This window comes from Drosophila subpulchrella, chromosome X (assembly GCF_014743375.2).
Source record: "Drosophila subpulchrella strain 33 F10 #4 breed RU33 chromosome X, RU_Dsub_v1.1 Primary Assembly, whole genome shotgun sequence".
Taxonomy (NCBI): domain Eukaryota; kingdom Metazoa; phylum Arthropoda; class Insecta; order Diptera; family Drosophilidae; genus Drosophila; species Drosophila subpulchrella.
This window is the reverse complement of record NC_050613.1, coordinates 18,343,199-18,370,000: the sequence shown is the minus strand read 5'-3', so window position 1 is coordinate 18,370,000 and position 26,802 is coordinate 18,343,199. Positions and strand designations below refer to the sequence as shown.

At 37.4% G+C, this 26,802-nt stretch overlaps 2 protein-coding genes across 2 annotated transcripts in view; one reads left to right on the top strand and one right to left on the bottom strand.

The window, feature by feature from the left end:
- The window catches only part of LOC119558355 (broad-complex core protein), a 155,267-nt gene that overhangs the window by 103,431 nt on the left and 25,034 nt on the right, over nt 1–26,802 (bottom strand). The window lies entirely within an intron of this gene.
- On the top strand, nt 16,199–18,488 carry LOC119558356. Its single transcript, XM_037871860.1, has 2 exons — nt 16,199–16,647; nt 17,616–18,488. Exons 1-2 carry the CDS (start codon nt 16,393–16,395, stop codon nt 18,270–18,272), a joined length of 912 nt encoding a protein of 303 aa, XP_037727788.1. The 5' UTR covers nt 16,199–16,392; the 3' UTR covers nt 18,273–18,488.

Below are 26,802 nucleotides of genomic sequence, written 5' to 3'. Positions count from 1 at the left end.
ATTTAATTTATGAAACAAAAAAGAGTTCAAATTTTATAGGTTCTTTCTTTTATAACTAGATCTGAATTCCCAACATTTTCTAATGCAATTTAAGTGTTGGGGAAGTCTAATATTTTTTTTTAATTTCTGAATGGTCACACTAGAAAATAAGTCAATTTTTTTAGGGGAGTTATTGGTTGAATACATTTTTAAATAAAATATAATAAAACAGAAAATGACTTGCATGAGTATTATAAAAAAATAGAAATATCAATTTGACATATCAGAGACCATTAATAATTATATTACATTTACAAAATACCCATAAAGAAGGGTATTGAAAAAAGCTGAGACCACGGGAAAAACTCTAAACAGTAGACTGTTAATGATGTGGGGCAGGAGGAGCGAATGGAGTCCGCCGGTGATTGACTTGACTTAACTTGTTGATGGCTTCGCGCCTGCGCGGTCGGCACTTTTGGTGATAATGTCAAAGGCAGCCAGCGGTCTGCCCCGCCCCCACAGCCTCGCCGCCTCCTCCTCTGCAGCCCCGCCCCCTGCCCGCAATGCTTAATCATGCAAGCGGCAAGAAAACCGAAATGCAGCAGCAAATGCAGCGCCTGTCAAAGCCGCGATTAATCTCACTCACAGAGGCGCAGGATGAGGGGCACAAAGTGCAGCAGCCGCAGTGGAGCAACTTACCGTGGTCAAGAAACCCAAAAAAAATCTTTAACTACTGACCCTAACTTTCTTAAACTGAAATGTAATGTTTCAATTTAAATATTTTTTAAATTTATTTGAAAACTTTAAGCTATTAGTATTATTCCCTATTAAACTTATAAAACAATGTTTTGTTATAATAAAAAAAAATGTTTTTTTTAATTTCAAAAAGGCTTTAAAATATGTTAAAATGCTTAATAAATTCATAGAAACTTACATATTTTGGATGATTTTAGTCTTAATGTCTTAAATTTAAACAATTTAGTTTTGAAACATTTAAAAAATGCATACATCGGTACCCTATTTTTATGAATTCCTAAAATGGAGTTCAATAGGTAACCCTTTTTTTTATAAATTCCTAAAATGAAGTTTTAGCTAGTTTAAAAATATATATAATAAAATTATTTATTTGCATTTCAATAAATATTGTATATATGTTATATGTATTTTTTTTAAATTAATGTTTTTTTAACCACAAGATTTTATTGCATTTTTTGTATTATATAGAGACCACTGTACCCAGCAGCGTCGGCACTCATAATTGAGATATGAACTTGGCAATATTTCATAAAAAGAAAATATATATATAAAAAGAGCGAGTCGGAGGGAAAAAAGGCGAGAAGACTGGTCGGCCAGTTGGATAGCCAAGGACCGACGACGATCGCGGCTTGTTCGTCTAGAAATAACTTAATTGTCACTCAATTACTCAGTTTTCAGCTAAAAGCATTCATTGCTCTGGCTTAACGTCAAAGTGGCCGAGGGGAAGGAGCGGAAGGGGGGGCAAAGCTGGGGAGGATGTGGGTCTGGAGCCATCTGGGAGTTGGAGTTCCAGTGGAGCTCGACTAGGAACCCGTTGCCCAGGCGTGAATAATAGTTGCAAAGACGCGTCTTGGCCACGGCCGGTGAATGAAAATTGATGAGTTGCGACAGTTTTTGGCCAAAGGGCAAAAAAGCCCAGAACAAGAAAAAAAAAAAAGGAAAGAAAGAGGCAAATCTTCAGATCGAAATTTGTTATGCTCTACAGATGGTTTCATGTATCTTTCATATAGGAAATATACAGAATCTCCACATTAAAGCTTTGATATAAATCATCCTATTTGAGTTTAATAATATATCAAGTAGAATTGATTTTGCAAGTGTTTTTATTAATGCATCCCAATTTTTGGGTAACTACCTCGAATAAATTCGATATAAATGTATAATAATAATAAAAAATGTATTTTTAAAGCTCATTAAAAAACGTAGTACCTTTAGAAAACTCATACAAAATAGTAAATGCCTTAAATAGGGGCACGGCCCGCTGGAAAAAGGAACGTTCCCTTTAAAAAAAGAAGAAGAGGACGAAGCAATGGACAAACTACTTTGTCATGGTCTCTCGGGGGATTGGCCATCTCAATGCAACTATCAATCAAATCGCTCGTGTGGGTGACCATTTGCGGCTGAGTGCAAACACTACAAAAGGTCAGCAATCCCTGATTGACATAAATGGATGCATTCATTTTGATCGGTGCCCACTATTATTGAACCCTGCTAATGAGCTTTATTGACCCCAAGGACATGAGGGATTTTCTATGAAATTCAAGACTCAATTGATTGATTGACTGGTATAAAAAGGCCTGTTATTATATTTAGAACGCTTAAATTTAATTAAGGCATAGAGAAGAAGAGACTATTATTTACCGATTGAATGGAAATATTATGATTGACACTAAATGGAGTTGGCTGAGGTGAATGATGGATTGATTGATCGGTGATAGATTTAAGGATTAAGGTACTTCTTAGGATATGCAAATTTAAGATAATTTTGTAACAAATAAAAACTTGAAAAGGGATCTTAGGATCTTTTCAAGCCAAGTTTTGCAAAGTTTAAATGGTTTTATTATTAATTTTTCTTTGGTATGATTAATGCCCCCATTGAAATCACCTTTTTGCTGTTTTTATTTGCCCCAACATAATTACCAACATTTAGTGCGCCTTCCATCATGATTGATGCCGTTTTAGTGGGCCTGCCAAGGCAGAAAGTGCGCCTTGAAAAAAAACCAGAGCCAACCCGCAGCCTCTCCTTTCACCCACGGGCCTGCCATAAATCGCCATAAATCCTAATCAAAACTAAGCGCAAACAAGCTGAACCCATGGAAACGTGGAGGGGGCATAAGATGGAGGCACCTCTAGAACGTGAATCTATAAATCCATTAATGCCATTTACCGCATAAACATAAAGTAAACGCGGCCCAGGATGATCATCTAGACCGCAATGATGATGATGGCGATGCCGCAGACTTTTCGGGGCATCAACACCAACGGCAAAATTTCGGATCCCAGATCCCAAAACCCCAGCCCCAGCCTCCTGTAAGTTCCCCCGAACCAAAGCAATTGCTCCATAAAGTAAAACTAAATTGCTCAATAATTTTGTCCACATTTGATTATGTCTTCTGAGGGGTAGTTGGTGGGTGAGGTGGATAGGCAAAGATACACGGAGAGAAAATTTCACTCAGCTTCCTTGGTCAGAAAATAATGGTTATAAAATATTCTGAAAGGCTGGTAAAGATGTTATTTCTTAAGGAAAAATCCATTTCTAACGTTCAAAATTAAGATAACAAATATTTATTATTAAATAGGGTTCAAAAACATATTCTCCCCAACATATTATTCTATTTTATTTTCAAGTAAGTATTTATTTGCCTTAAAATAATATGGTAGAAAAGGAAATGATCTTCGGATCTCGTGAGTTAGGATCTAGAAGGATCTCGTTTTTCGCTGTGTACAGTGAACTCTCCCTCGTGGCAACCCCGTAACTCCCCCGCCCAACGACTGGCAGTCACGATTGTGCGGGGCAGGCCAACACTAAATTCAAAACCCATAAAGACATCAAAGCAGGCAACGCGTGTAACAATTTGCCAGCCAGCCAACAACAACCGATGCAACAACAAATGCAACAAAACGCAAATTAACAACGGACCAACATACACTCACGGACAGGCCCAAAGGAGTCCGGAGATGTTTGGGGGTTTGGGGATGGAGGATTGGGGACCTGGAACTGGGAACTTGGAACTTGGAACGACGACAACGATCGGTCGAAAAAAAAACACAGCGAAAAACAAAATAACAACAACAGCAACCTGGCCAAGGTATCCGCACCCGCACAAAGCCAACAACTAAAACAACAACATGGAACAACAGCGGTAACAACAGAAACAACAACCTCGGGCTGCCCAAGAAGATGCTGGCAAAACCAAATTGGCAATACGCTAAATAAAAAAAATGGTCAAAAGGTAGTAAGAAATGTTGAATATATTTTAATAATAAAGAAAAGCTTATTTAAAACAACTATACCTATGAAAAAGATATAAGTAAGTGAAAAATAAAATTCCTTTTATTATCGTAATAGATCCCAAGTCTCAAAACATACATCCCTACGAATCGGTAATACCCTACAATCGTCGAGTACAAAAAATAATCACCGCCAGGACTTGAACTTTCTGGGAAAAGCGAAGCTCAGCCTTTCCATTTCTATCGGGGGGTTTCATAATACCCCGATAACAGAGACAGCAGACGAGGCCACCCACACGACAAAGTCGGGACAGGTATTGTGGTTTTCCGAACCCGTGGATTGGATGGATGAACTCCGATCAACCGGGATGGAGATGGATTGGATTGGATGGGATGGAGAGAGAGATGCCGCTGGCCCACGATGGATGGTGCAGCTGAAATGCTCATTAAAAATGTAGAAAGCTCTCCTCTCCCAAAACACCGGCGATCGATAGCCCGATTTTGCCGATTACCCGACCGATTGCCCGATCGCTAGCTCGCTGTCAGCGCTAATCGCACGATCTTAATTTACAGCAACAACTGAACTGAGCAGGACGACCGACAGCCGACTACCGGCGACAGAGATCACTTAGAAATGAAGAAAAAGAGAGAGAGAGAGAGAGAGATAGAGATAGACTGCATATGCCGGTATATCGATATAGCTGGTATATCGAGGAAAGAGGAAGCAGCTCTACGATTCGATCTTGGCCAATTTGGCTGGCGAACGCAACTTTCGCTTTTGCCGACTGCTAACGATCGCCAATCGACGGCAATTTATTATTATGCAGCGATCGCTTGTTCGTATTTAATTCAATTAAAAGACGGTTAGAAATCATGGTAATTATGCTACCAGGAAAGCCAAAAGAACGGCAATCGTGTTCGTTAGCGAATGGCAAGTGTAATTTGTAATGATCATTAGTCGATTCACGATCGAAGAGAAAAAGAAGGCAAGAGATGGGGAAGGAAAAACGCGTACTAAATCCAATTTTTATGTCGTGATTGGTAAGCCATCTGGGAAACTGGCAAATTAAACTAGATCGATCGTTAAATGATCTTTTATGTCACTGCAAAGCCGCGTATCACTGGGAATTATTTAATGAACTCCAGAAAATCAAGAAGCTCACATTCAAGCTTTAAGAAAATCTTTGGCTTGCTTGGGAAAAAGTATTATGTTCCTTATAGAAAAACTAGGAGATGTTCTTGCCCAAAACAAAAATCAAGATCTGTTCGAACATCGTATTGCAATTGAAAATCCATCACCATCGGCAGGAAGGAGAAATCAAAAATGAAAAGAATTCAGCACACACACAGTGACAACAACCAGAGCAACAACTTTGACAACATTGAACAACAACGCTTTCCGCTGCGCGATAAGGCCAAAAACCAAACAACCAACAACAATTGCTGGTGAGGCGTGTGTGGGCGCAATTTTCCATTGAATTATAATTTTTTCGTACTACAATTTTTCTTCTCCAACTGTACACAGAAAGAAATATATTTCTTTTAACCTATCAACTAACTAACTTTAATTTGCAATAGTGCTACTCAAACACTTTAAAAGCGGTTTTAATACCAAGAAACGGTCACTCTATTCTAGTTGTTGGTAGAGTGCATGGTCACACACAACAACGCAATATCAGCACATCCGATTTAAAATGAAAATGTTATCCTTGTTTAATTTCAGTGCATCTATCGCTCTCCCTTTTTCGCTTACTGCGGATTTTGGCTTGTCATAATTTTCATTACATGTTTTTCTGCCATGTTTGTTGCTTTCGTTGGGGGTAAAACCAAAGCGTACCTATAAAGCCTGATAAAGATCTTTCCATAGAGAGTGCGGGCCGAGCAACAACAACGAAAATAGCAGTAACAACAACAGCAAAACATTGAACAACAGAAAATTGCAACAATCTGATAAAGACAACAACTGAAAACTCAACTGAGAGACTCAATTGCGGTTTGTGTCCCGACTACAAAAAAATAAACAAGGCTAACAAAAAAAAAATTGCACAAAAAAATACAAATTTCTGGAAAAAAGTGCGTGAGCTGGGGCCCCAAGAAACTTGTGGGTTGAGAGTTGTTCGAGACAGTTTTGTCACAGAAATTATCGGAACGAAATAATGACAGCCGATACGGAAAGTCAAATGTGTTTCCTTAACTCATAAAAAAGTTAAACAACTGTCTTAAAGTTAAAAATAATGAGATAATGTAGTATTATATAAAAATAAATATAGTTATAAGACCTTGAATTAATTTAGTTAAGTTTAAGAAACATACGTTTTTATTTTCATAAAATTATAATAAAAGTATATACATTTACCAGGGTATACAATACCATCCTTAGTTCCTTTTAAAAAGTAGTAGTTACCGATAAAATGCAAATGGTTAATGGAAATGCGTTCAAGGACTGATTGAAAATGGGTTTTTCCGGGGACGTAACCCCGGCTAAACGACAACTGTGTCAAAACAAAACGACAACAAACCAAACTCGAACAAAACTTGGCTGCTTGTTGTGCTCGCCTGCGCCTTCGGTTTTCCCCAGTTTCCCGCTGCCACGCCCCCCTTTGGCCCGGGAAACGGAGATTTTCCATTGCCGCCCACCCACGCAGCCTCCGTTGACGGATTGAGAGATTTTCCTGCAGTTTTGTTTTGGCTGCCTTCGCTGGCATGTTTGTTGGACGCAGTGGCGCAAATCGGGGACGCCATGACATTATAATATGTCAATTTTTATGCCGCTTGGCAGGCGCGTGTTAGAAAATGTCAAAATCCAGCGGCGCAGTCAAACTCTCAAGTCAGCCGCACAATAAAAAAAAAAAAGTAGAAAAAGAAAAACCGAAACAGTAACAGCAACAACTCTATTGTGCGCCCACGCGTTTTAGAGTTTTAAAAACGCGACCACTGTGTGGTGCTCGTGTCAGGCCCCCTTTAACCCCCCACAGGCCCACAGCCCCACTGGAACCCCCCTCGCAAAAAAACCCCCAGCCACCCCTCAAGTTGTCTCGGCATGTTTGTGCTCCGGAGGTTTTTATAGTTTTTTATTTGCCTGGCATCGAACATTTTTATGCGACTCCAGCGGACGCATTGTCAGGCGCACAGGGGTTAAAATCAGAGGCGTACGGGGGGGGCCTAATGGGGGTGGGGATCTGGCGAATCTTATGGATCTTATGGGGCACAATCCAAGATAGCGCGGGTGCGGCTGGTATACACGAAATTAAATCAGGTATACCACACTTAACATTAAACCTTTAACACATGAGTACGTCGTTTAGATGAAAAGATACATAGCTGTATGTTCTCTTAGTTATATACAAAATAGGCCGAAATAAAAGTTGTTAAAGAATATATATATTTTTTAAGAAATATAAGTACAAAATATAAAAATCAAGCTTAGAACCATCGCTTCTAGTGCTTAAAATTTCCTTAGATTTTCCATTGATTTTTATATTTAACATTAACACTGAACATATCTAATGCAACGTATTGAGTTTTTAAGGTCACCAAAACGAAGGGAAATATTTTACATGTTTAAAAGTAACAGCGATTTAAAATTAGTGACTACTCCTAAGTCCTTAGAATATAGATTATAAAATATAAAAATAAAATATAAATATAAAATTTTAATTTTTTATGCGATTTTTATACCTTAGTATTTAGGATCAGCTTCTTATAAATTATTTGCTGTTTTTCCAATGAATTTTATTGCTAGTATATAAAAATATATATTTTTTAAATATTACAAGCATAGAGTTAAGCCTATCGTATTAACCTTTAAAAGTCACCCAAACCTAAGAAAAAATCGAACAAATTTAAATGCTAAAGCGATTAAAAATTAGTGACTCCTGCTGGGGCCTCAAATAAGCCAAAGCCCCCGAAAATAACCCACAACAAAGGCCGCGTGGCCATTTTTCGTCGTTTATCACGCATCGCTGTCAAAGTGTCACTTTAGCTTAACGTTGGCAGGCGATATCTCAAAAGGAGAGGTAGGACACAGGTAGAAGCAGTAGTATCTGCTAGTAGCAGCATCCAAAACCACTCCACACCTCCTGGTATTTTTTCTTTTCTCCTCTTTTTTTTTAGTCGCTGCGCACGCGTAATAACAAAATCACGTTAATGACAGCCAAGGGGGGTATGTGGTATACCCCCTGGTAGCCCCCCCCCCCCCCCCCCCCACTTCCAGTAACTTTAGTTTTCTACTCCTCCTCGGGCGGTGGCTTCTCTTTTTTGTACCCAACTCCTTTCCAGATGCACCTCAATTCGCCTGCGGGCAAAAGCAAAAAAAAAATCTCGACCGCTGTTTTGTCACATCATTATCAGGTATCACTCTGCCCGGGAGTGAAAGAGATAGACTCTGCAAAGAGGAAAAGAGATGGAGCGGGCGAGAGCTGTTGCATTTTCGACATTATTGACATGACAGCGAGACTTTAGCAGGTGTGAAGGAATTCGCTGTGCCTGACACTAAATCATGCCCGCCATATACGTATGAGCGCGACTGTATGGATGTGTCCATGAGCGGGGAACTTTTGTCGGCGACTTTGATTGCAAGATGACGATGATGATGTTGCCACCAGTGGCGTTAATAAAGTCATCTAGCGGTAAACACTCCCCAGCAAAACCACAGAGAAATGCACTCAAAAAATGTCAGGTGAAAAAAAATTGTGACCATATGTTAAATGGCTTTCCATTTTTAGTAAAAAGAAAATGTACAATTAGGCTCAGTAAAAACCGTTTAGTCACATGGGTACACCTTTTTTTTTAAATTTTAATACATATTCATTTATGGTTTGTGAATCAGCTGACTGCCAGCTGACAGTGTGACCATATAATCGTTTTCAAACATGGAACTGAGTGACCAAATGTATATTTGATTATTTTTCAAAACAAAAATCGTTAGTGTCCTTGTAATTACCAAGCATCCAACTACCTGCTGGCCAGTGTAATCAGCAATGTCAATTGAAACGTTTAACGAGAGCAGAGACCCAGCGGATACCCAAGACCAAGACCGTCCGTTTGGATCCGATCGGATCGCATGGCATCGCATCGCATCGCATCGGATCGGATCGCCTGATGATGAAGTCCCAGAGCAGCGGACATCGAGCCAAGCAAAAAGTTCAGCAAGGCGGCAACAAAGTGTGCGCCTTGTGGTTGTTGCATGAATAATTCATAACAGCGGCACCAGTTAATAACTGAGCCGCAGAGTCCGCAGTCTGCAGCACAAAAAGTGAAAGCTCATAAGGCAATCAGTCAAAACGTCATCAATAGAATTAAGTAATCAACTCGGGGACCCGAAACACAGCAGCGGCAAACCAAAACTGACCACACACAACAACGGGGCCGGTAAAGGCAACAATGGGCCAGAAGTAAAAAAAAAAACTGGGAAGAATAATAAAGGAAGAAAAAAAAAACAGAGCCAACTTCACATTGATTGCGGTCCAAAAAGGAGTCGAGAAGTCGAGAACAAAAAGAGGCGCGAGTGGCAGGACCACCGGCAAAAAAGAGCACCAAAAGAGTAGCCAGCAGCAACGGACACTCCACGGACGGACAAACGGACAAGCGGACATACGGACAAGCGGACAAGCGGACATGCGGACAACTGGACAACCGGACCTACGGACAGCAGTTGGAACAGCAGTTTTTATGGCCTTTTTCCTTTATCTGCTGCCTGCTTTTTTCTTTTCTTTTTTTTTTTTGGGCAGGTCTTGGACCTGCAGTTATTGTGGTTTGACCAGTTGCAGGGCACCGCAACCACAAAGGAGCAGAGGGGGCAGCCAGAAGATATTGAACCTGGGACTGCCGAGGAGAATCTGTCGGGAAGCCAATGCAAAATTATCGGGTTGCGTATCAATGCTCAAATCCAGTTGGCATATTGGGGAATGCTTTGATTAATGTGCCAAAATAATACAAGGAATATGGTACAAGCTTCTCACTTATAAGGAATTCCAAGAAGGTTTAAATGGAATAATCAAATACTATTATATGTTTATATTGTAGTTCAATTTGCTTTAATTTTTTAAGCTACTCCCTCTGTTTTATAAGGAACTGTATTTAAATAGTAAGCATTTTAAACTACCTAAGAATTATTGCTTGTGGAAACGTCTTTTTCCACGTTACCTCCATTTCCCAGAAGGTACCCCCGGCCTTTGCTAAAGGAACCCACTGACCTTTTGCATTATTTCAATTAAAATTCATTATGCATTATCTTCGTGTCTATTCCGTCGCTTTTGATCCTTGTTTACATATTTTACTTTTCGCTTTGCCTTGCGTTTTCCTCCTCTTTTTTTTTTGCCTTCTTCGAGGTGCAATTAAAATAATTACGATAATTATATAGTTACAGTAGCGACAGTAGCAGTGCAGAAGGACACTCCCTCCCTTTTCCTTGGAGGGTGCGCACATTATTTTATTATTTATTTTATAGATCCCGGCATTTGTCGCCAGACATGCGACGACTGGGCGAGCGAATTACGCAGAAATTGCCATGAAAATTACTCGATTTACCCCCTTGGCCTTTTTTTTCCGGCGGGTCCTTAACCCTCTAAAGAGGGTCTGGTCACATAATTAGCCGTGGCGAATAATTAACATAAGTGAGGGGCTGGGCAAAGCCAGGACTAAGAGCTGAGGCCAGCTGGAACGTGCCCAAAAGGAGCCAATTTTGCCGCTCTGTATTTCCAGGCACGCGTCTCGAAAAGTGTCGATAAATGTATGTACGACTATATATCCCCCCTATACATATTCACTCTTTTGGAGATGAATAAATTTTCAATTTTTTTTGGCAACTTTCTTGGGTTTCTTTGGTCCTTTGATTCGGTTCGTGTTGACTGCCTTGTTGCCTGTTTGTATTCATCCTTATCGACATCTGCTGCCCGGGGTTATCCACCACTTAAAATGGTAATTGCAGGAATACCGCTGGGGATGAGTATGTTTAAGGGATTGCATCGAGGGATTCTATTGATACAATCAATTTCATCCAGACCAATAACATAGTTTCTAACTAAATAAACACCATAAAAGATACCATTTGGTTTTCAATCTTGTAATTTTATAATCAAGCTAATTGTCAAGTATGCATTAACAAAAAATTAACATTTTCCGGGCAACGCATTCTTACCTTCCATTTTTATAACAATTTTAAAAGCCCTTAAAATCAGTTACATATTACTGATACTCGCAGATTCTGGGATATACATAGCCTGACACAAATATCTTCCGCCCTCCAATTCTACGCTAGCAATTCTTCTCATGCTCCACTTTGATTTGCTTATCAAGATCAAAGAGATCGCTGCTCTTCTGGTTCCCCTTATTCTCCTTTTTTGCGATTTGAAACAGCCAGAAGAACGGGAAGAACGGGCTGCAGCGAAAACACCCGCACAAATCTAAATCTCCAAGAGCAACAATAGATTTTGACGTCTTGGAAATTGTGTAGAAGAGCTGCAATTTGCTGTGGCCTCCAAGTTCAACTAACATTAAAAGAAGTGCACAGAAACAAGAAACGGGAGAAGAAAAGTGGAAGCTGGGCCTGCAGAAGAGAAGGCAGGAGACTGGAGACCGAATACTGGAGACTGGAGAAGCGGGGGCCGAAGAATCGAGCGAAGACAATTCGAGTTGCGTGCTCTGCGTGAGCGTCGTGCGTTTGACTGACTGAATGACTGAGTGACTGACAAACTGACGAACGCCAAAACTGAACCGGGTCTAAACCAAAGCGAGGACTGAAGACTACGGCCCGAAGACTGCAGACTGCAGACTGAAGACCAAGACTGACTTGGCCCATCATCCATCCATTTATTTCTCAGTTTCTGAGCTGCAGTTGCGGGAGTTGCAACGGCAAAAGGTAAACCAAATTATACACATGCATGCACTGGGGGAAAATAGTGGAAACTAGAAAAATTAGGTAGGTCTGCTTCCGAAAAAATCGATTCTTTGGAACTAAGGCTATATAGTTTGCACATAAGATTCCTTTAGTAATTTTTATAAGATCTCAACCAAGACAAAATTTGAAATTCTATTTTTGTAATCTACAAAGACTAAATTTGAAATTCTATTTTTGTAATCTACAAATCTAGAACAAATCTTTGTGATCTAGTTAAAAGAGCACCATATTAAGGTCTTACTTTTTCTATAAAATGTTCCCATTTCTTCGAACTATTTTTCCGAGTGTATCCAAGTCCGAGTTGGAGACCGGGAACAACGCCTCCCGCACTTATCTCCCTTCGGGCCACACCAACACAATTGAAATTCCTCTAGCGCAGAAATTGCATTTCACGCTGGAAATGCGTGCTCTGCGTGCAGCAAAAAACCAAAACCAAAGTGCAACAGCAACAATAACAAAAAAAAAGATTGCAACTGCAACAGCAACAAGAACTGCTAGTGCAACAACAAAAACACACACATCAGAAGCTGCATTTTCAGTCAGAAGAAAGACATACTTTTGAGAAGACAAGTTCTGGATGCACTATCGAAATTTGGTAAATTAAATAATATAAAATTTCTATTATTAGTATAGTTTATAGAGGTGGCCATCCTCTATCTTCAACGGTAGCTGATCTATTTATTTTCTTTTAAAATATTTGGATTATTTTTGGAGAAGAAAGAGCAGCTCCAGATAGGAACGGGTTGCGAAGATCAGTGGGAGGCTGCCAAGTAGCTTTCGGATCCGAAGTGTAGGTGCTGCGAAGAAATAGTGGGATGCAGCTGGGCTCATTCCGTCATGCCGGAAAATGCCAAAAGCGCAACACTTGCAGTCCAGAAGACGATCTAAGAGGTAAGCCATAAAACTTTGTTCCACACGAAAAAAATACCTCTATATCAAAAAAAAAAACAATCGAATAACAATCGAAAAACAATCGAAAAAACAATCGGAAAAACAATCGAAAAAATGATGATCATCTTTTATCTCTTTCTAATATGTAAATAAAAATGATTTTTATACTACTCTTTGATATATTTTGTAAATTAAAACAATAAAATATTCTTTTATGTGTAAATCTCCTATCACGTTCCAATTTTGCAACTGAATATATGTATGTTTTTCAATATTATTGAGCATAATTTCATTTGGCATCAAATTGAAATCATCTCCCCACAACATTGTCATACTCCATGGCTATTTTTTGTTGATTTTTCCCCACTACTTTGCTACTTTGTTGTTGTTTACTTTTCAAGTCTTTCGATTGCGAGAGGTACAAAAAAAATCTCCACACTTCTGCCTCTGTTGGATTTGTTTGTTGACACTCGCAACTTTTTCGCAGCCCACACAAAAAATGATGAGAGCCAGAAAAAAATGGGGGGATAAATGTGAAAAGGGTTCCCCAGATGAGGCAGCAAATTTCGCTGGCTGATATAATTAGTAAACATTTTCGGTGTGTAAACAGTGCATTGCTGAAAACTGCACTAAGATTGCTTTTCAATTTCCCAGGGACAGCTGTAGACTCTTTAACCCTTTTAATCAACTATCGACTTGCCATTTGTAACAGAAAAAAAAAAACAGGAGCATTGCACTTCACTGCCTGAATGTCAATTAATTGATCAATTCCATTTTCATTAGCCATCAAATTATTTCCAATTGATTTACATAGAAGCCTGCAGCCTTACCTACCCCAATTAGTGCACTTTTTACTTATCACAGTTTTTCGAGGCAACTTCGGTTATGGGATATTACTTTTTTTTTGCTTTTACTATTTTTTTCACCATGACGTCAAACTGTTCCCTTGGCCGCCAATCCTTGTGTCAAACCGTTCTTGAGGGTAAATGGAAAATCCATTAATAAATAAAAAAGCGCCACTCACCTGCAACGAGAGAAAGAGACGGGGGGAAAATACGTTAAAAAAGAATTTCATTAAGTGCATTGGGGGTTTCGGAGGGTCAAAGGAAAATACAAATAAAATTATAAATGGCCAGTATGAACACAAAAAAAATGGGTAAACTGGCCAGCAAAATGGCGAATACATATACTAACGCATATATATGTATATATATGCATATATAGAGTGCATAGTGTGCATTCCCACACACGCAGACAAAAACATACATTGATACTAATAAGCTGCCGAGTTTTGCGTGTGTCAACTTTTGCACTTTTTGCGCAAATGCAAATTGTGTATAAAAAAAATGGGGGAAAAAAAAACAGAAAAAAAAGATGAAAGAAAACATATTTTCACACGAGACATGACGACCCTCCTTTCACTCCCCACTAAACCCCCTCTACCCATCTCCCTTGCACACTGCACGCTCCAGCGATTCGTTGGGCCAAAAGGGAGATATATATACAGATATATACAAATATATACAAATATATATATAGGTGGGCACAAGTGCATTTATATATGCATATATGTTTACCTGTCCTATAACTTCATTCCAATGGCCGCCCTGCACTTCCTCCGGCCTATGGCCCTCTCTTTCTTTCGCTCCTATGGTAAAAAACAAACATACGAAAACAAGAAAAGCCCATGCATATTGGATGTCTACGAATAGTCCAAATATTTGCTGGAAAATCGCTACGGAGAACCCCCAAAAACAGTAGCAACAATAGTAACAACAATCGAAACACGCAAAGCCCAAAGACAAGGCTCTGAAATCTACACTGTTAGGAAATATATAAGCCAAAACCTTTACAAAATTAACTAAAAATAAAGTAATGTTTAAAAATACATTTTTTCAAATTTTATACATTTTTCTTTTTATTTTATTCTTTTAGTTTTGACTGTTAATCAGGAAAATGTGTTTAATTTTAAGTATAATTTATAATACTAAAAAGAAATATCTTCCTACCAATATATAAAAATAAATCAGAAGAACTCTTCAAAAAATTCTAAAATCATTTAATTTGTATAGTATTTTCTTTGTACAGTATTTTGTGGTATTTTAAGTGAATTGTTTGGTATATTTTTTGTCCATGCTAAAATACTAGATATTTATCTTAAGAGCTATATAAAATATTCCTTTCTTTTTGGTTCAAAAATATGGTTTCTGGCAGTGTAGGTCAAAGAGGAGGCGTGGTGTGTGTGTCGGCTGCTTCACCTTCCCCTATTTATTTCGATGGGTAGGGGTAGCTCGATTTCAACTAAGGACATCCACACACACACACACTCAAACCGAAACTAGAGAAATACACACTATTCTTCCTGTTCCTATTCCTTCAGCTATTCTTCCACCTTTTTAACCCCTACGTTGTTGTATTTCTTGGCTGAACGCATTTAATGGTCGAACAAATGCCTCGGTTTTTTTGAGGGTGAGAACTCACACACTCACACACACACCCCTACAAGGCGGTAAGGGTTGCTAACCCTCCTATGCGTATATATATATGTGTGTGTGTTTAAATGCGGGATGGAAATAGTGCCCCTAAAGTGCGAGAGAAAGAGAGGGCCTGCTACTGGCACATTTAACCCATTGGCAGCCATTTTTAGTTTTAGCCACCACAAATACCAACTACTTTTAAGGCATGAAGCGGTTAAAGAGAAAAATTGGGCCGATCAGCCAGATATATTCATCGATCGAAAGGTATTAAAAATATATAGATATATTCCATATAATTTTTTTTTTATTTTTAAAAGATTCTTGAAATTTGTTTTTTAATTTAAAACTTTAATAGATATTTTTATTTTTTGTTTGTCATTATTAAATTATAATTAATAAAAAATATATATAGAACATATTGTTTACAAACAAGCTTTCTTATCGCCAGGAAGTTTGCATTACTTAACCTGTTTGTTTAAAAAAAAAATCAAACCCCCTTTTCCAATCCCTTTCCTGGAACCTCTTCTTCAGTTGAGATAGGTCAGTCGTTTCCGTTTCTACTTCAATATTAGATCAATCGAGCTTTTTGTCAGATACCCCTTAAGATTTTTTGCATTCATTGTTGTTCATCGATCAATCGATGCAATGTATGCGGATCCATTGTGTCCAGCTGTTCAATTCACATTATTTTATTGCCTCCTGTTTAATATAACAATTTTCACTTCCTTTTCTTGCAAGTTTCTATGGCAAAGCTTCTTAATCTTATTTAGCGCGATATATAACTAGTTTATTACACTCTATCTAAATAAAATTAAATAATAGTGCATTTCTAAAGAATTAATAGGTGTATTACAAGAATAAAATGTCACAATACAAACTGTTAAGTATCTACTCATAATATTTCAATCCACCCAGTAGTCGCTGCCTTTTACTTTCAAATTGTCAGTAGTGTCCCCTTCTCCAAACTCATTTTATTCAGAGTGCTGGTCCGGAATAGACACTATCGACTAATTTTTTGATTTTTTTACACAAGTTAAAATTCTCGATGTGTCTCTAAAAGTCAGCCAAATTGTTGAACGAAACCCAAAAATAGATCTCGAGACAAAATTGAAAGTGCGCTCTGATTGTTCGCGCAAACGCAGTATCTCGGAATAAATCGCGATGGCCAAGGATCAAGAGGGACAGACCTATCAATCATCCGCCCCCGAGTCCTCCGAGGACCAAAAACGGGAGCAGCGGGCCCGCCTGATCAAGGCTTTGAGCCGCTTCAAGCCGCGGGACGCCAATCCGCTTCAGTTCTACAATTGCGTCCGCGAACTCTGCATAATGCACAACTGCAGCATCGACGAGGGTCTGGAACGGGCCGCTATAACCTGGCCGGGACTAAGTATGCGCCAGCGGGAGCTCTACGATTCGGTAAGATTATCTGAGATTTTGGAGGAAAAGATCGGAATACTTAACATTTTTGGAGCCCTTTTAGTATTTCCAATGGCTTTTGGATTGGGAACCAAAATGTACACTACTATAATCCATAACTTGAGCTATTATATCCCGATTTAAGCGTGGGACACCTCTATGAATTTGTGTTTAAATTTTCTAATAATCTGCATTCAAATATTTTATTTCAAAGAGGGTCAACATTTTGACCTATGTTCATGTTCGATTTTTCCCAATTTCCAACAGTTTTCAGAATGGTGACCCAAAACTGAACTTCAAGATTCCCTAACTTGAGTTATTGTAATCCGATTTTAAAGTGGGATACCTCTATGAGTTTGTGTTTAAATTCTCTAATCATCTACATTCAAATATTTATTTTCCAAGAGGGTCAAAATTTTGACCCATTTTCATATTTGGTTTTTCCCTATTTCAAATGGTTTTTAGAATGGTGACCCAAAATGGCACTTCAAAATTCCATAACTTGAGTGTACTTTGATTTTGAAGTGTGATACCTCTGTGAATTTGTATTTAAATTTCGAAATAATCTACATTAAAATATTCCTTTTCAAAGAAGGTCCAAATTTTCACCCATTTTCATGTACGATTTTTACCAATTTTCAATGGTATTCAGAATGGTGACCCAAAACTGCACATCAAGATTCCATAACTTGAGTTATTGCACTCCGATTTTGAAGTGGGATACCTCTATGAGTTTGTAGTTGAATTCTCTAATAATCTACATTTAAATATTTCTTTTCAAAGAGGGTCAAAGTTTTAACCCATTTTCATGTTCAATTTTTCCGTATTTCCAATGGTTTTCAGAATGGTTACCAAAAACTTAACTTCACTATGCCATAACTTGAGTTATTAGATCCCGATTTAGACGTGGGATACCTCTATGAATTTGTGGTTGAATTCTCTAATAATCTAGAACTATTTCCTTTCAGCAACGTCATGCAGAGCTGCCGATCCCTGTGCCGCGCCATCTGGTCTACCGCGCCTTCCAGAAGGAGAGCAAGGGTCTGTGGTCCCTGGGCCGCTCCTCGGTGGGTGGCAAGCGGCCCACCCGCTACACCCTGGAGTCCTACAAGCCGCCGCCGAAACCCTCGCGTCTGAGGACCCAGCTCGATGAAAAACGTCCCAAGTACGACAATCTACTGGATCTGCCACCCAAAGTGGCGGCCATGCGGGTTCCACCGCCACCCAATCGCAAATTCTCGAGGGTATCACCCTCTTCGGGTCGCAGGATCCGTAGTCCTACGCCTCCTGTGACCGTGAGGCGTGTCCGCTCCATTCGCCAGATCCTCTCGATGGCCAGTGTGGAAATGAAAAAGTCCGTAAGACGGCGTACTGTGGGGAAAAACCTTAGGACAAAGAAAGTTGCTGCCGTGGAGCCCGTGAAAATTCTACCGGACAAACTATCATCTAGTGTGACCAAGTCTTTCAGGAAGAAGACCACCAAACGAAAGGCCAGCAGTTCCAAGGACAAGAGATTGGCCAGGGAGGAGGATCTGAAGACGGCACACAACTGGGATCTCGCCATCGGAGCTGTTCGCCGACGCATCATGATGCATCAGCCCTCCAAGTCCAAGTCTAGATCGTAACTCCACAGCTCTATAACTCTATACTTCCCCCCGAAATGGTGTTATTTAGTGTATTATTACTTGTTACAGAGATGGTATGTTTTCCCCCAAGTGAAACACAGACACAGACATACAACAGAACACAAGGTTTTAGGTAAATTGAAAGTACAAAATTATTGTACTAAATTTATGTAACGATTGCGAACGAAAATAAATTCAATGTTATGACAAAAAAAATCGAAATATTTCATATACCATTCTCAAAAGTTAAGGGTTTTGATAATTTAAATACAGATCTTATTACATACTTATATTTTTGTATTTACTACAAAGAAAGCTTATAGTTTTTCTATATTATTAAATAATTATATGAAAATTAAAGGAAATATAAACTAATATTAAATATATAATAACTATATATCTACCATAAAATGGGATTTAATTCCAAAGCTGTATTAATTAAGATGGGATCCATTTCCCCAAGCTCAAGTTTAATTTATTCTTGAAGATCAACGCACATAAGCGTATTCCTCTCATTCCCAACTGATCGTGGACATAAAAACTATCCCATAAATACTATAATTAAAACCATTGAGATCTTAACATTTCAACCCAGACAACATGAAAAAACACTAACAATTTTCTAAGCAATTTTATGGCATTTTATTTCGACTATTGCCGCTGGTTCCTCGTGTTTTCCTCGACTTCTTTTTTTTTACTATTTTTATTTTCTAGTTTCCAAGCGGGCGCAATCATTTTGATGAACCGTTAGTTAAGCACCGGCAACAACAACAACAATAATAGCAACAATAGCTAATAAAACATTAACGCACACACTGTCAAAAAAGCCCAAAAAAAAGATAAATAAAATGAGCAGAGGCACAAAAAAAATTCGCAAACTTTTATTTGCTTTTTTTTTGCCAATCGGCACGCAGAAACGACGTTTGAGCATTTGACCTAAATTCGGGGACAGCTCTTCTACGTTTTCTACTATTTTTTTTGTTGCTGTTCTCAACGCGCTTTTGTGCGTTACCCAAAAAAAAAAAAAAAGAGAAGCGCAAAAATTCGCAAACTTTTTTTGCGGCTGCTAATTTCGCAAAGGCAAACAAAAAAAAAATTTCAATTCCGCATAGAGAAAAAAGAGAGGAGGAGAATTAGAAAAGAAACAAGCCAGAAACAACTGTACAAAAGTCAGTTTGTTTTATATTTTTATTTTTTCTGATTGCCTATGTCACGAAAATTTTTGCGTTTTGCCTTTTGGCAATCTTTACTTTTTACGGGATATTTTTTCGGAGAATCGCTCCGAGAATTTAGTATTCTACCTGTTTGGCAGAGGATTTAAACAAAAGATATGCATCATTTCGGGGGGATTGCAAATACATTACTATGGAAGGTGTTCTGGAAGTGATTTTTGTGTGGATCCCATTTATACAAAGATTTTATTGTCATTAAAAATATATATTGATAAATTTGTGCATGTTGATTAGTTTAAAAATTTTTAAGCTTAATATAACTAAAATTTAAAATTAAACTTGCTTACTTTGCCAAGCTATAAGAATGCATTATATCTTTGAACTTTCGAAGAAGTTTCTATAATATTTACTAATGTCTGCTTATAACCAAGATTGGTCTAATCTGTTCCTTAAAATGACTTTCTTCGTTATGCCAAAACTTTTTACAAATATTTCTTGTTCTAAAAACTTTTTGGCAGAACCATTGCACCTAACCACCTTAACCCCCTTCATCTTATTTTCATCCTAAGGGCATTATGATTTATTTAAAAAGTTTCAACTTAAAAAAAAGAATATCTTTTGAACTTATAGCTAAACCACCTTTTTGTTAGAACAGCCAAGCAATTCTAATTCTAATTTGGAAAAAGTGTGCGGAATAACTTAATATTTGTTTTAGCATATTCCTTTTATTGTCTGAGTGGGAATTGCCCAGATCAGTTGGCCATATCATATAGCAGTCGAATCTTGGGTTTCCCAATTTCTCCACATTTTTTTCAGGTTTTCTATGTGTTTTTTGTTCCTCTGCTTGTTGCTTTGACTTCTAACTGCTTTTGTGTCTCCAAACATATCTACATACATCTACATATGAATGTGCGATTTTTTTTCAAGGCGCTAACTAGGCAAAAGCCACCAAGTTAACCCAAACTAGGCGTCCATCGCCCTTTTTTTCTATTTTTTTTTTCATTATTGGGTGCTGCTGTCTTTTTGGCTTTGTTTGGTTGTCAAGCTGCTGTCCAAAAATAAAAAAAAATAGCAAAAATTCAGCTAGAGCAAGAGTACAACGGCGATTACGCAATGCGTTCGCACACACACACAGGCGAAAAATACAAAAAATAGACACGCACACAGGCAAGGTTTTTGTTTCGTTTCCGCGATCAACGCGCTCGCGAAAAACTCACACATTCAAAGATACAGAAAAAAATTCGCAAATAACAACAAAGTAGCTTGTGCGTGCGACCCAATTGGAAATTTGACACACATTGACAGCGAAGAGATAGGCGAAAAAGGGGGAAGGGGGGTTTTTATGGGGGGGGGGGTCAGGGAGTGACGAAGCCCAGAAGCAGCTGCTCAGATACAAAGATACAAAGATACATCCACAAGAAGCGCGCCACAAGTTCACATGTAGTTACTATGTGCGAAATGTGTGCAAAATTATACCCTCATCAAAAAGCAAGAGCCTTGTTAACTTAAGAAAATATTTGTAATTATTAAAATATAATATAAGAATTAAATAAAGCCTAAAACAAAATGTATTTAGATATATTCACCTATAAAAATCTACATGAGATTTCTTTTAGTTCTTATATAAAAAATATTTAACTGTTTGATTTAAAAAAAATTTTGTTTTTAATTAAGAGTAACTAATAATAGCTTATAAAAATATTTTTAATTTATTTAAAAATATATGTAGCATGCAGCCAAAAAAGATATTTTGTTGTATAAAACGAAATATATTCATTATATTTATTTATAAAAATCTGCATTTTATTTTTTCTAAATTTATTTTTTACTTTTATTTTGCTTAACTGCTTATAAAAACAAAAATATTTAACTGTTTGATTTTGAATTTTATTTTTTCAATAAACATAGAGTTACCAGAAAGAAGGCATTGTAATTATTTCTTTAAAACATACAAATTATTTTATTCAGCTTAAAACATTTTTAAATATTTTTTAATAACATAAATATTAAAAAGTGTTTTGAAAAATGTCTAAGTGGCATATTTTTAGCTATTAAAGGTACCTTGACTAATTTGTCTCTTGCATTTTTCAAGATCTTAGGAAAATGCATTTTCCACCTATTTTGAGGGCATTCCACGCACAGCTTCTGCGCCAGCGATTTCCATGGCGAAATTAAAAAGAGAAAATTATAAAAAAATAATAATAAAAAAACCGTCTGGGGGAAACACACATCTGCGAGTTTGATGTGTGCGATTGTGTGTTTGCAGTCATTGCTCATTTGTTTCGTGGGCTTAGAGTAACTGGCAACTGGCCTGACCTTTGGCTTGACCGTGGGCGTGAATTGCGAATAGTTGCGAAAAATACAAAAAAAAAAAAGTGCCTTGCAAATAGGCAAACCCACAAAGAAAAAAAAAGAAGCGAGAAATGGCAGACAAAAATGGTTTCTAGCGGGCTGCTTGTCGCACAGCTGAAATTCAATGCTATCTACGCACACACAAATTGGTTCAGTAGGTGCTCCAGTGTTGTTTTTGTTTGGGTTTAATTTTAGACACTGTGGAAAATTAAACATTTTCTCAGCGCAAAAAGGTGCGAAAGAAAGAGAGAGAGCCGTCGCTGGGCCCATAAAAAATTCGCACATTTCTGTCCTTGACACACATTGCGTATACGCAATCTACGCAGCCGGCTCCGCAAGCTGATTTCGTTTATGAGTGCGTGCGAATTTTTTTTGCCGCTTTTTTTTCGCATTTTCGCATTTGTGTGTGACCCACATACGAAATCAAACAGATACAGATAACATATGTTTTCCTCTATATGCTTTTGGAATTTTTGCACACATTTTTTTTTTTTTTGGCGGAAGACAAATTTGCCTAGTGGGATAATAATGTTTGGTCTTTGTCGTTGATTAATGGAATTTATCGCTTGTCTATTTATTTCACCCGCTGAGGGGTCAGAAGGTCGCCAACGCATCGGAAAATCGCATTGACAGCTGCCAGTTGAGAAAAGGCGCTTTAAACATTTTTAATACCCACAAAATGCCAAAAGTGAGCTGCAGAAAAGGCTAATATATGTAAAGTTTGTGATAAAAACAAAATATTTAACCTAAGGTCAGAAGGTTAAGCAAGCCTATAACATGTATAACTGATAAAAAATAACTACCAGCATGCAAAAATAATAATAATAACCAAAATATCATAAAGTCAGGGGGTGAAGTTTTTGCTTAATCATAGGTTTAAATTTCTTGAAAAGTATTTTACAAAATTATTTAACCTTTCTTTACAATTATATTTCTTTTTCTTTCAAAGTTTGTCATAAGTGTTATGAGTTTACAATACTGTTTTTAAGACTTTTTCTGTATTTTCGCCTAATGTCATGCGTTGAGGTGCTGCGAACGTGACTTCTGCCATATTTCAGCACTCTTTTTTGCGATAACAAACTATTACTAATGTTATATACAAATTCATACCTTATATACATGGCTTATAGTTAGTGGATTTGCCATCATATGGTTATTCTGAAATTATTGTCCACGAATATTGTATTTGACAAGTGTGGCTGATAAAACACACAGGCAAAAAGTTCGTTTCTATCTTGCAGATACTTTTTTCCATTTTTTTTGCACATTTTGTTTAATAATTTTTTTTTGTGTTTGCCAAACATGCGAAATTGCGTAAGCAACAAGAGGGGGAGAGAGAGAGAGAGTGAGATTAGAAAAGCACACGAGCGAGAGAATTGGCAAAAATAATATCGCTGGCACACAGATACGCCAATACTAGCGCAATCTTATAGATTCGCACGCTCTTCAACTTGACTTTGAAAAATGTTGACAGAGCGAAAAAGAGAGGTAGTTCGCGATTTTTGGCAACATTTTTGCCTGTATTTCTGGCTTTATTATCATTATTGCTTTTTTTCTTATTTTTTGTGCGTGCGTTGATCTCGCAAAATTTGGGCTACGCACTTTTTTGCGATTGCGAATTTCTCTGCCTCTTTTTTTTTTGTATTGTGCGTGTGAGTTCATTGACTCTAACATTTTGTGCGTGTCTCTCTTTGGTTTTTTTTTGCTTTTTTGCGAATTGAGGCCTACGAGGTGTTGTTGCTTTGCCGTCTGTAATTTTGGTGCGTGTCGTTGATCTCTTTCAGCCCCAAAAAAAATGTTCTGGGGTTCATTGAACCCCCTGATTTGGGGCTTATGGGGCGAACGAAAGTTCAATAGACTCGCGAATTTTTTTTGTTTTCTGCCTAGCTTTTATTCTTTGCTGTCGCTTCGATTTAGGCATAGAAACACATTTATTAATCATCGCGAGAATCTGATTAAAGGGTTGATAAAGTATGGGTCTTTGGGAGCTTTGGCTAATTTATGGGATATGATGGGACTAAAGTTTCAGTCAGCAAGGAAATTATATTGAAACAAATTTAGAAAGAGTTAAACAAATTTTACAAAATAATAATGTTATATATTATACCATTTTTCACTAACTCTTTTAGAAATGGTTAAATAAAATTATAAAATACATTAATAAATATAGTAAAAATGTTTCTGTTTCAGTTCATCTCTTTTAACTTTCACTACACACTTGATTGCTTTTGCTTTGACTGTTTCTTCAATCAATTCAGAGTTGTTACCATTACAAAACGGCTTTTAATTCTTCTCAACTTTTCCTTTCTCTGGCTCCACCCATAAGTTTTTTTTCCCATTAGTCTTTGAACTCCCTCCTCCTACAATGATCAAAATCCGCCCGCATTTAGCTGCAAATTCAACATCGCGATCCAACAATCGATCTTTCACGCCTGCCCCATCCTTCACTTTATTTTCCGCGCAATTTGCAAGTTGCCATCATTTTTCAACGCTTCACAGTCGTGAGGGGGTGGAGTGCAGAAAAATATAAAAAAAATACATAAAAAATACAAAAAAAAAAGGGGGAAAAAGGGGTTGAGTTGCCTAGGTGAGAGCATAATTTATGCCAAATTTATGCATTTTTTGTTGCCGCTTCTCTGCTTTCCTTTCGCCTTTCTGTCTCAACTTTCGAAAGTTCTCTTTTATTTCATTTTATTTGGTTTGCCATTTTGGCCAAAGTCATGGGAAGCATTTTGCAATGGTCAAAACGCGTGTCGATTCTGCCCGTCGGTGAAATTTCGTTTCTAACGCTCGCTGACAGGTCCAAAAAGGTCAGACAGTATCTTATTAATTTTTCATAAATATCCGAGGTGTCTGCTTAAAATGCGACATAAATTTGCGATTTATACCTTTGAATACAAGTTTTTTGGTTTTGAACATTATACACTGTTCCAACTGGTATAAAAAATACTGAAAACTATTTAATTAAATAAGTTAGATTTTAAATAACATTAAAAAATTAATGATCTTAGAAAAAAGGTGCAAATATATTATACATTATTTTCTTACACTAAAAAAAACCAAGAACTTTTGGAAACCTGGCTAGGAAGTGGCTTTTTTGTGGGCCATGTCTATGTTTCTCAATTCCCCAAAAGAGCAAATGTAAAAAGTGTGCAAAAATAACCGGTTCTTGTGATGTGAATTTGTATTTTAATTTGCCTAGGGTCTTCCACGCGCATCAAAAGGCGCAGAAATTGTCGCCCCAGAAGTAGCGAAAAGCCTTAACGGGTTTTCTATTGTTTTAATTCCGTCCTCTTGGAGGTCGAAAGTGTTTCTAAATAGCCATAAAAAAAAAATATAATAATAATTTACAGCTGTGTGCGTGTTCATCAGCTGCAATGATTATGTAACTCAGAGCGCAATTAAGGCAAAAAAAAAGAAATAAATAAAAAACAACAAGCGACCGAGCGGCAAACTATACCAACAATGGCTAACTGAATTAACCTTGTTCTGTGGACGGAAATTGCACAGACACATGGAGCGATAGAGATACACTTTGTATCTTTATTTGTATCTTGTGGGGTCCTTGGCTATAATTAATCCACAATTACACATACACAGGAGAAGAACACGCAAGTGGGGCCCCGACCACGATCAGATATGGTTATTTTTTTGTATTTTATGTACAATTTTGTTGTTGTTTTTGTTTTTGCTTATTTTTTTTTTTTTTGGCCAAACTAAACTGAAAAATTCAGCTCCGTCCGAAATGCTAATTGCCAATGGGTCAGACCCCCGGCTTGCATGTCGGTGGTTCCTGCTGCTATTAGTTGAAAAGTCAGTCACACAATGTGTCACGCAGCAAAGTGCAACAGCAACTCCACACACGCCTTTCCCAGCGCTTCTCAAAGCAGCAAAAAACTAAATAAATAAAGGAGAAAAAAAAAAAACACGCATACGCAATGTGTTCCGCGGGGGGAAAGGTTGAAAGCCACGTCAGAGCTGTAAATCAGTGGGAAATCACTACGGCAGCCCTGGATTTTCAAGGTTTCTGGCTTGGATTTCCGCGAATTTTTATTTTGCAATAATAAAACAATAAGTAAATAAAAAATAAATAAAACAAAAATAAAAAAATAAATAATAAATAAATAAAAAAATAAATAAAATTAAATAAAAAAATAAATACAATTAAATAAAAGAATTTTTCGATTCAGAGCTTCCAAGAATTTTTAATTTGCAATAATAAAAAATAAACTACAAGTATATAAATATGAAAAAAAAAAAAATAATCATAAATAAATAAATAATAAATAAAATTAATTAAATAATTTTTAAGCTTTTAAACAAAAACATGAAAACATTGAGTGTTTACAAAAGATCATTTGCTTTTTGTTTTTAATAATATAAGTTTATACAAAATAAAAAAAAAATGGAAAATAAAAAAAAAATCTGATTCTTTGTAAGAAATGTGGTAAATAAATTCTCACAAAACTACATAATTAATGGCTACAAGTCAGAAATTAATCTATAAATACAATTTTTAACCTTAAAATGTTCTAAGTAAACAGAACCCTATTCCATGCAGCCCTAAAAAATAGAAGACTTGTTTAGGTCTACTTCTGTTTTCCTTTTTTTTTGCCTTACTTGCTTAGCCAATGTTATGCATTATAATTGTACAATAGTAATTGTTGTTGTTGTGTAAATTAGAAGGCGGCTGTCAGATAAAAACAGCAACTACAGGCAAAAAACATAGAGAAAAACAACGAATAAAAAAAATTGAACAACGCAACTGAGAAATGCGCAATAATTGATGCACGCAAAATGCGATTTTGCCGCCCAGTGAGTGCGAGCGAGATGGCGCTAGGCATGAGTGGGTGGTATGTGGGTGGTTGTGGGTTTGAGGTTGGGGCATTGCATATAATTGCGTTATAGTTTGTAGTTGTTGCAATGCCACAGCGATAACACACACGCCAGCACACACACACACACACACACACTCAAAAACGTAGCCACGCATGGAAGTGCATTTT

Bases quoted from the DNA above. Each gene is read 5' to 3' on its own strand.
- LOC119558356 (XM_037871860.1), top strand. From the start codon at position 16,393: ATGGCCAAGGATCAAGAGGGACAGACCTATCAATCATCCGCCCCCGAG. The intron at 16,648-17,615 runs GTAAGATTATCT...ATTTCCTTTCAG, and splicing joins AGCGGGAGCTCTACGATTCG to CAACGTCATGCAGAGCTGCC.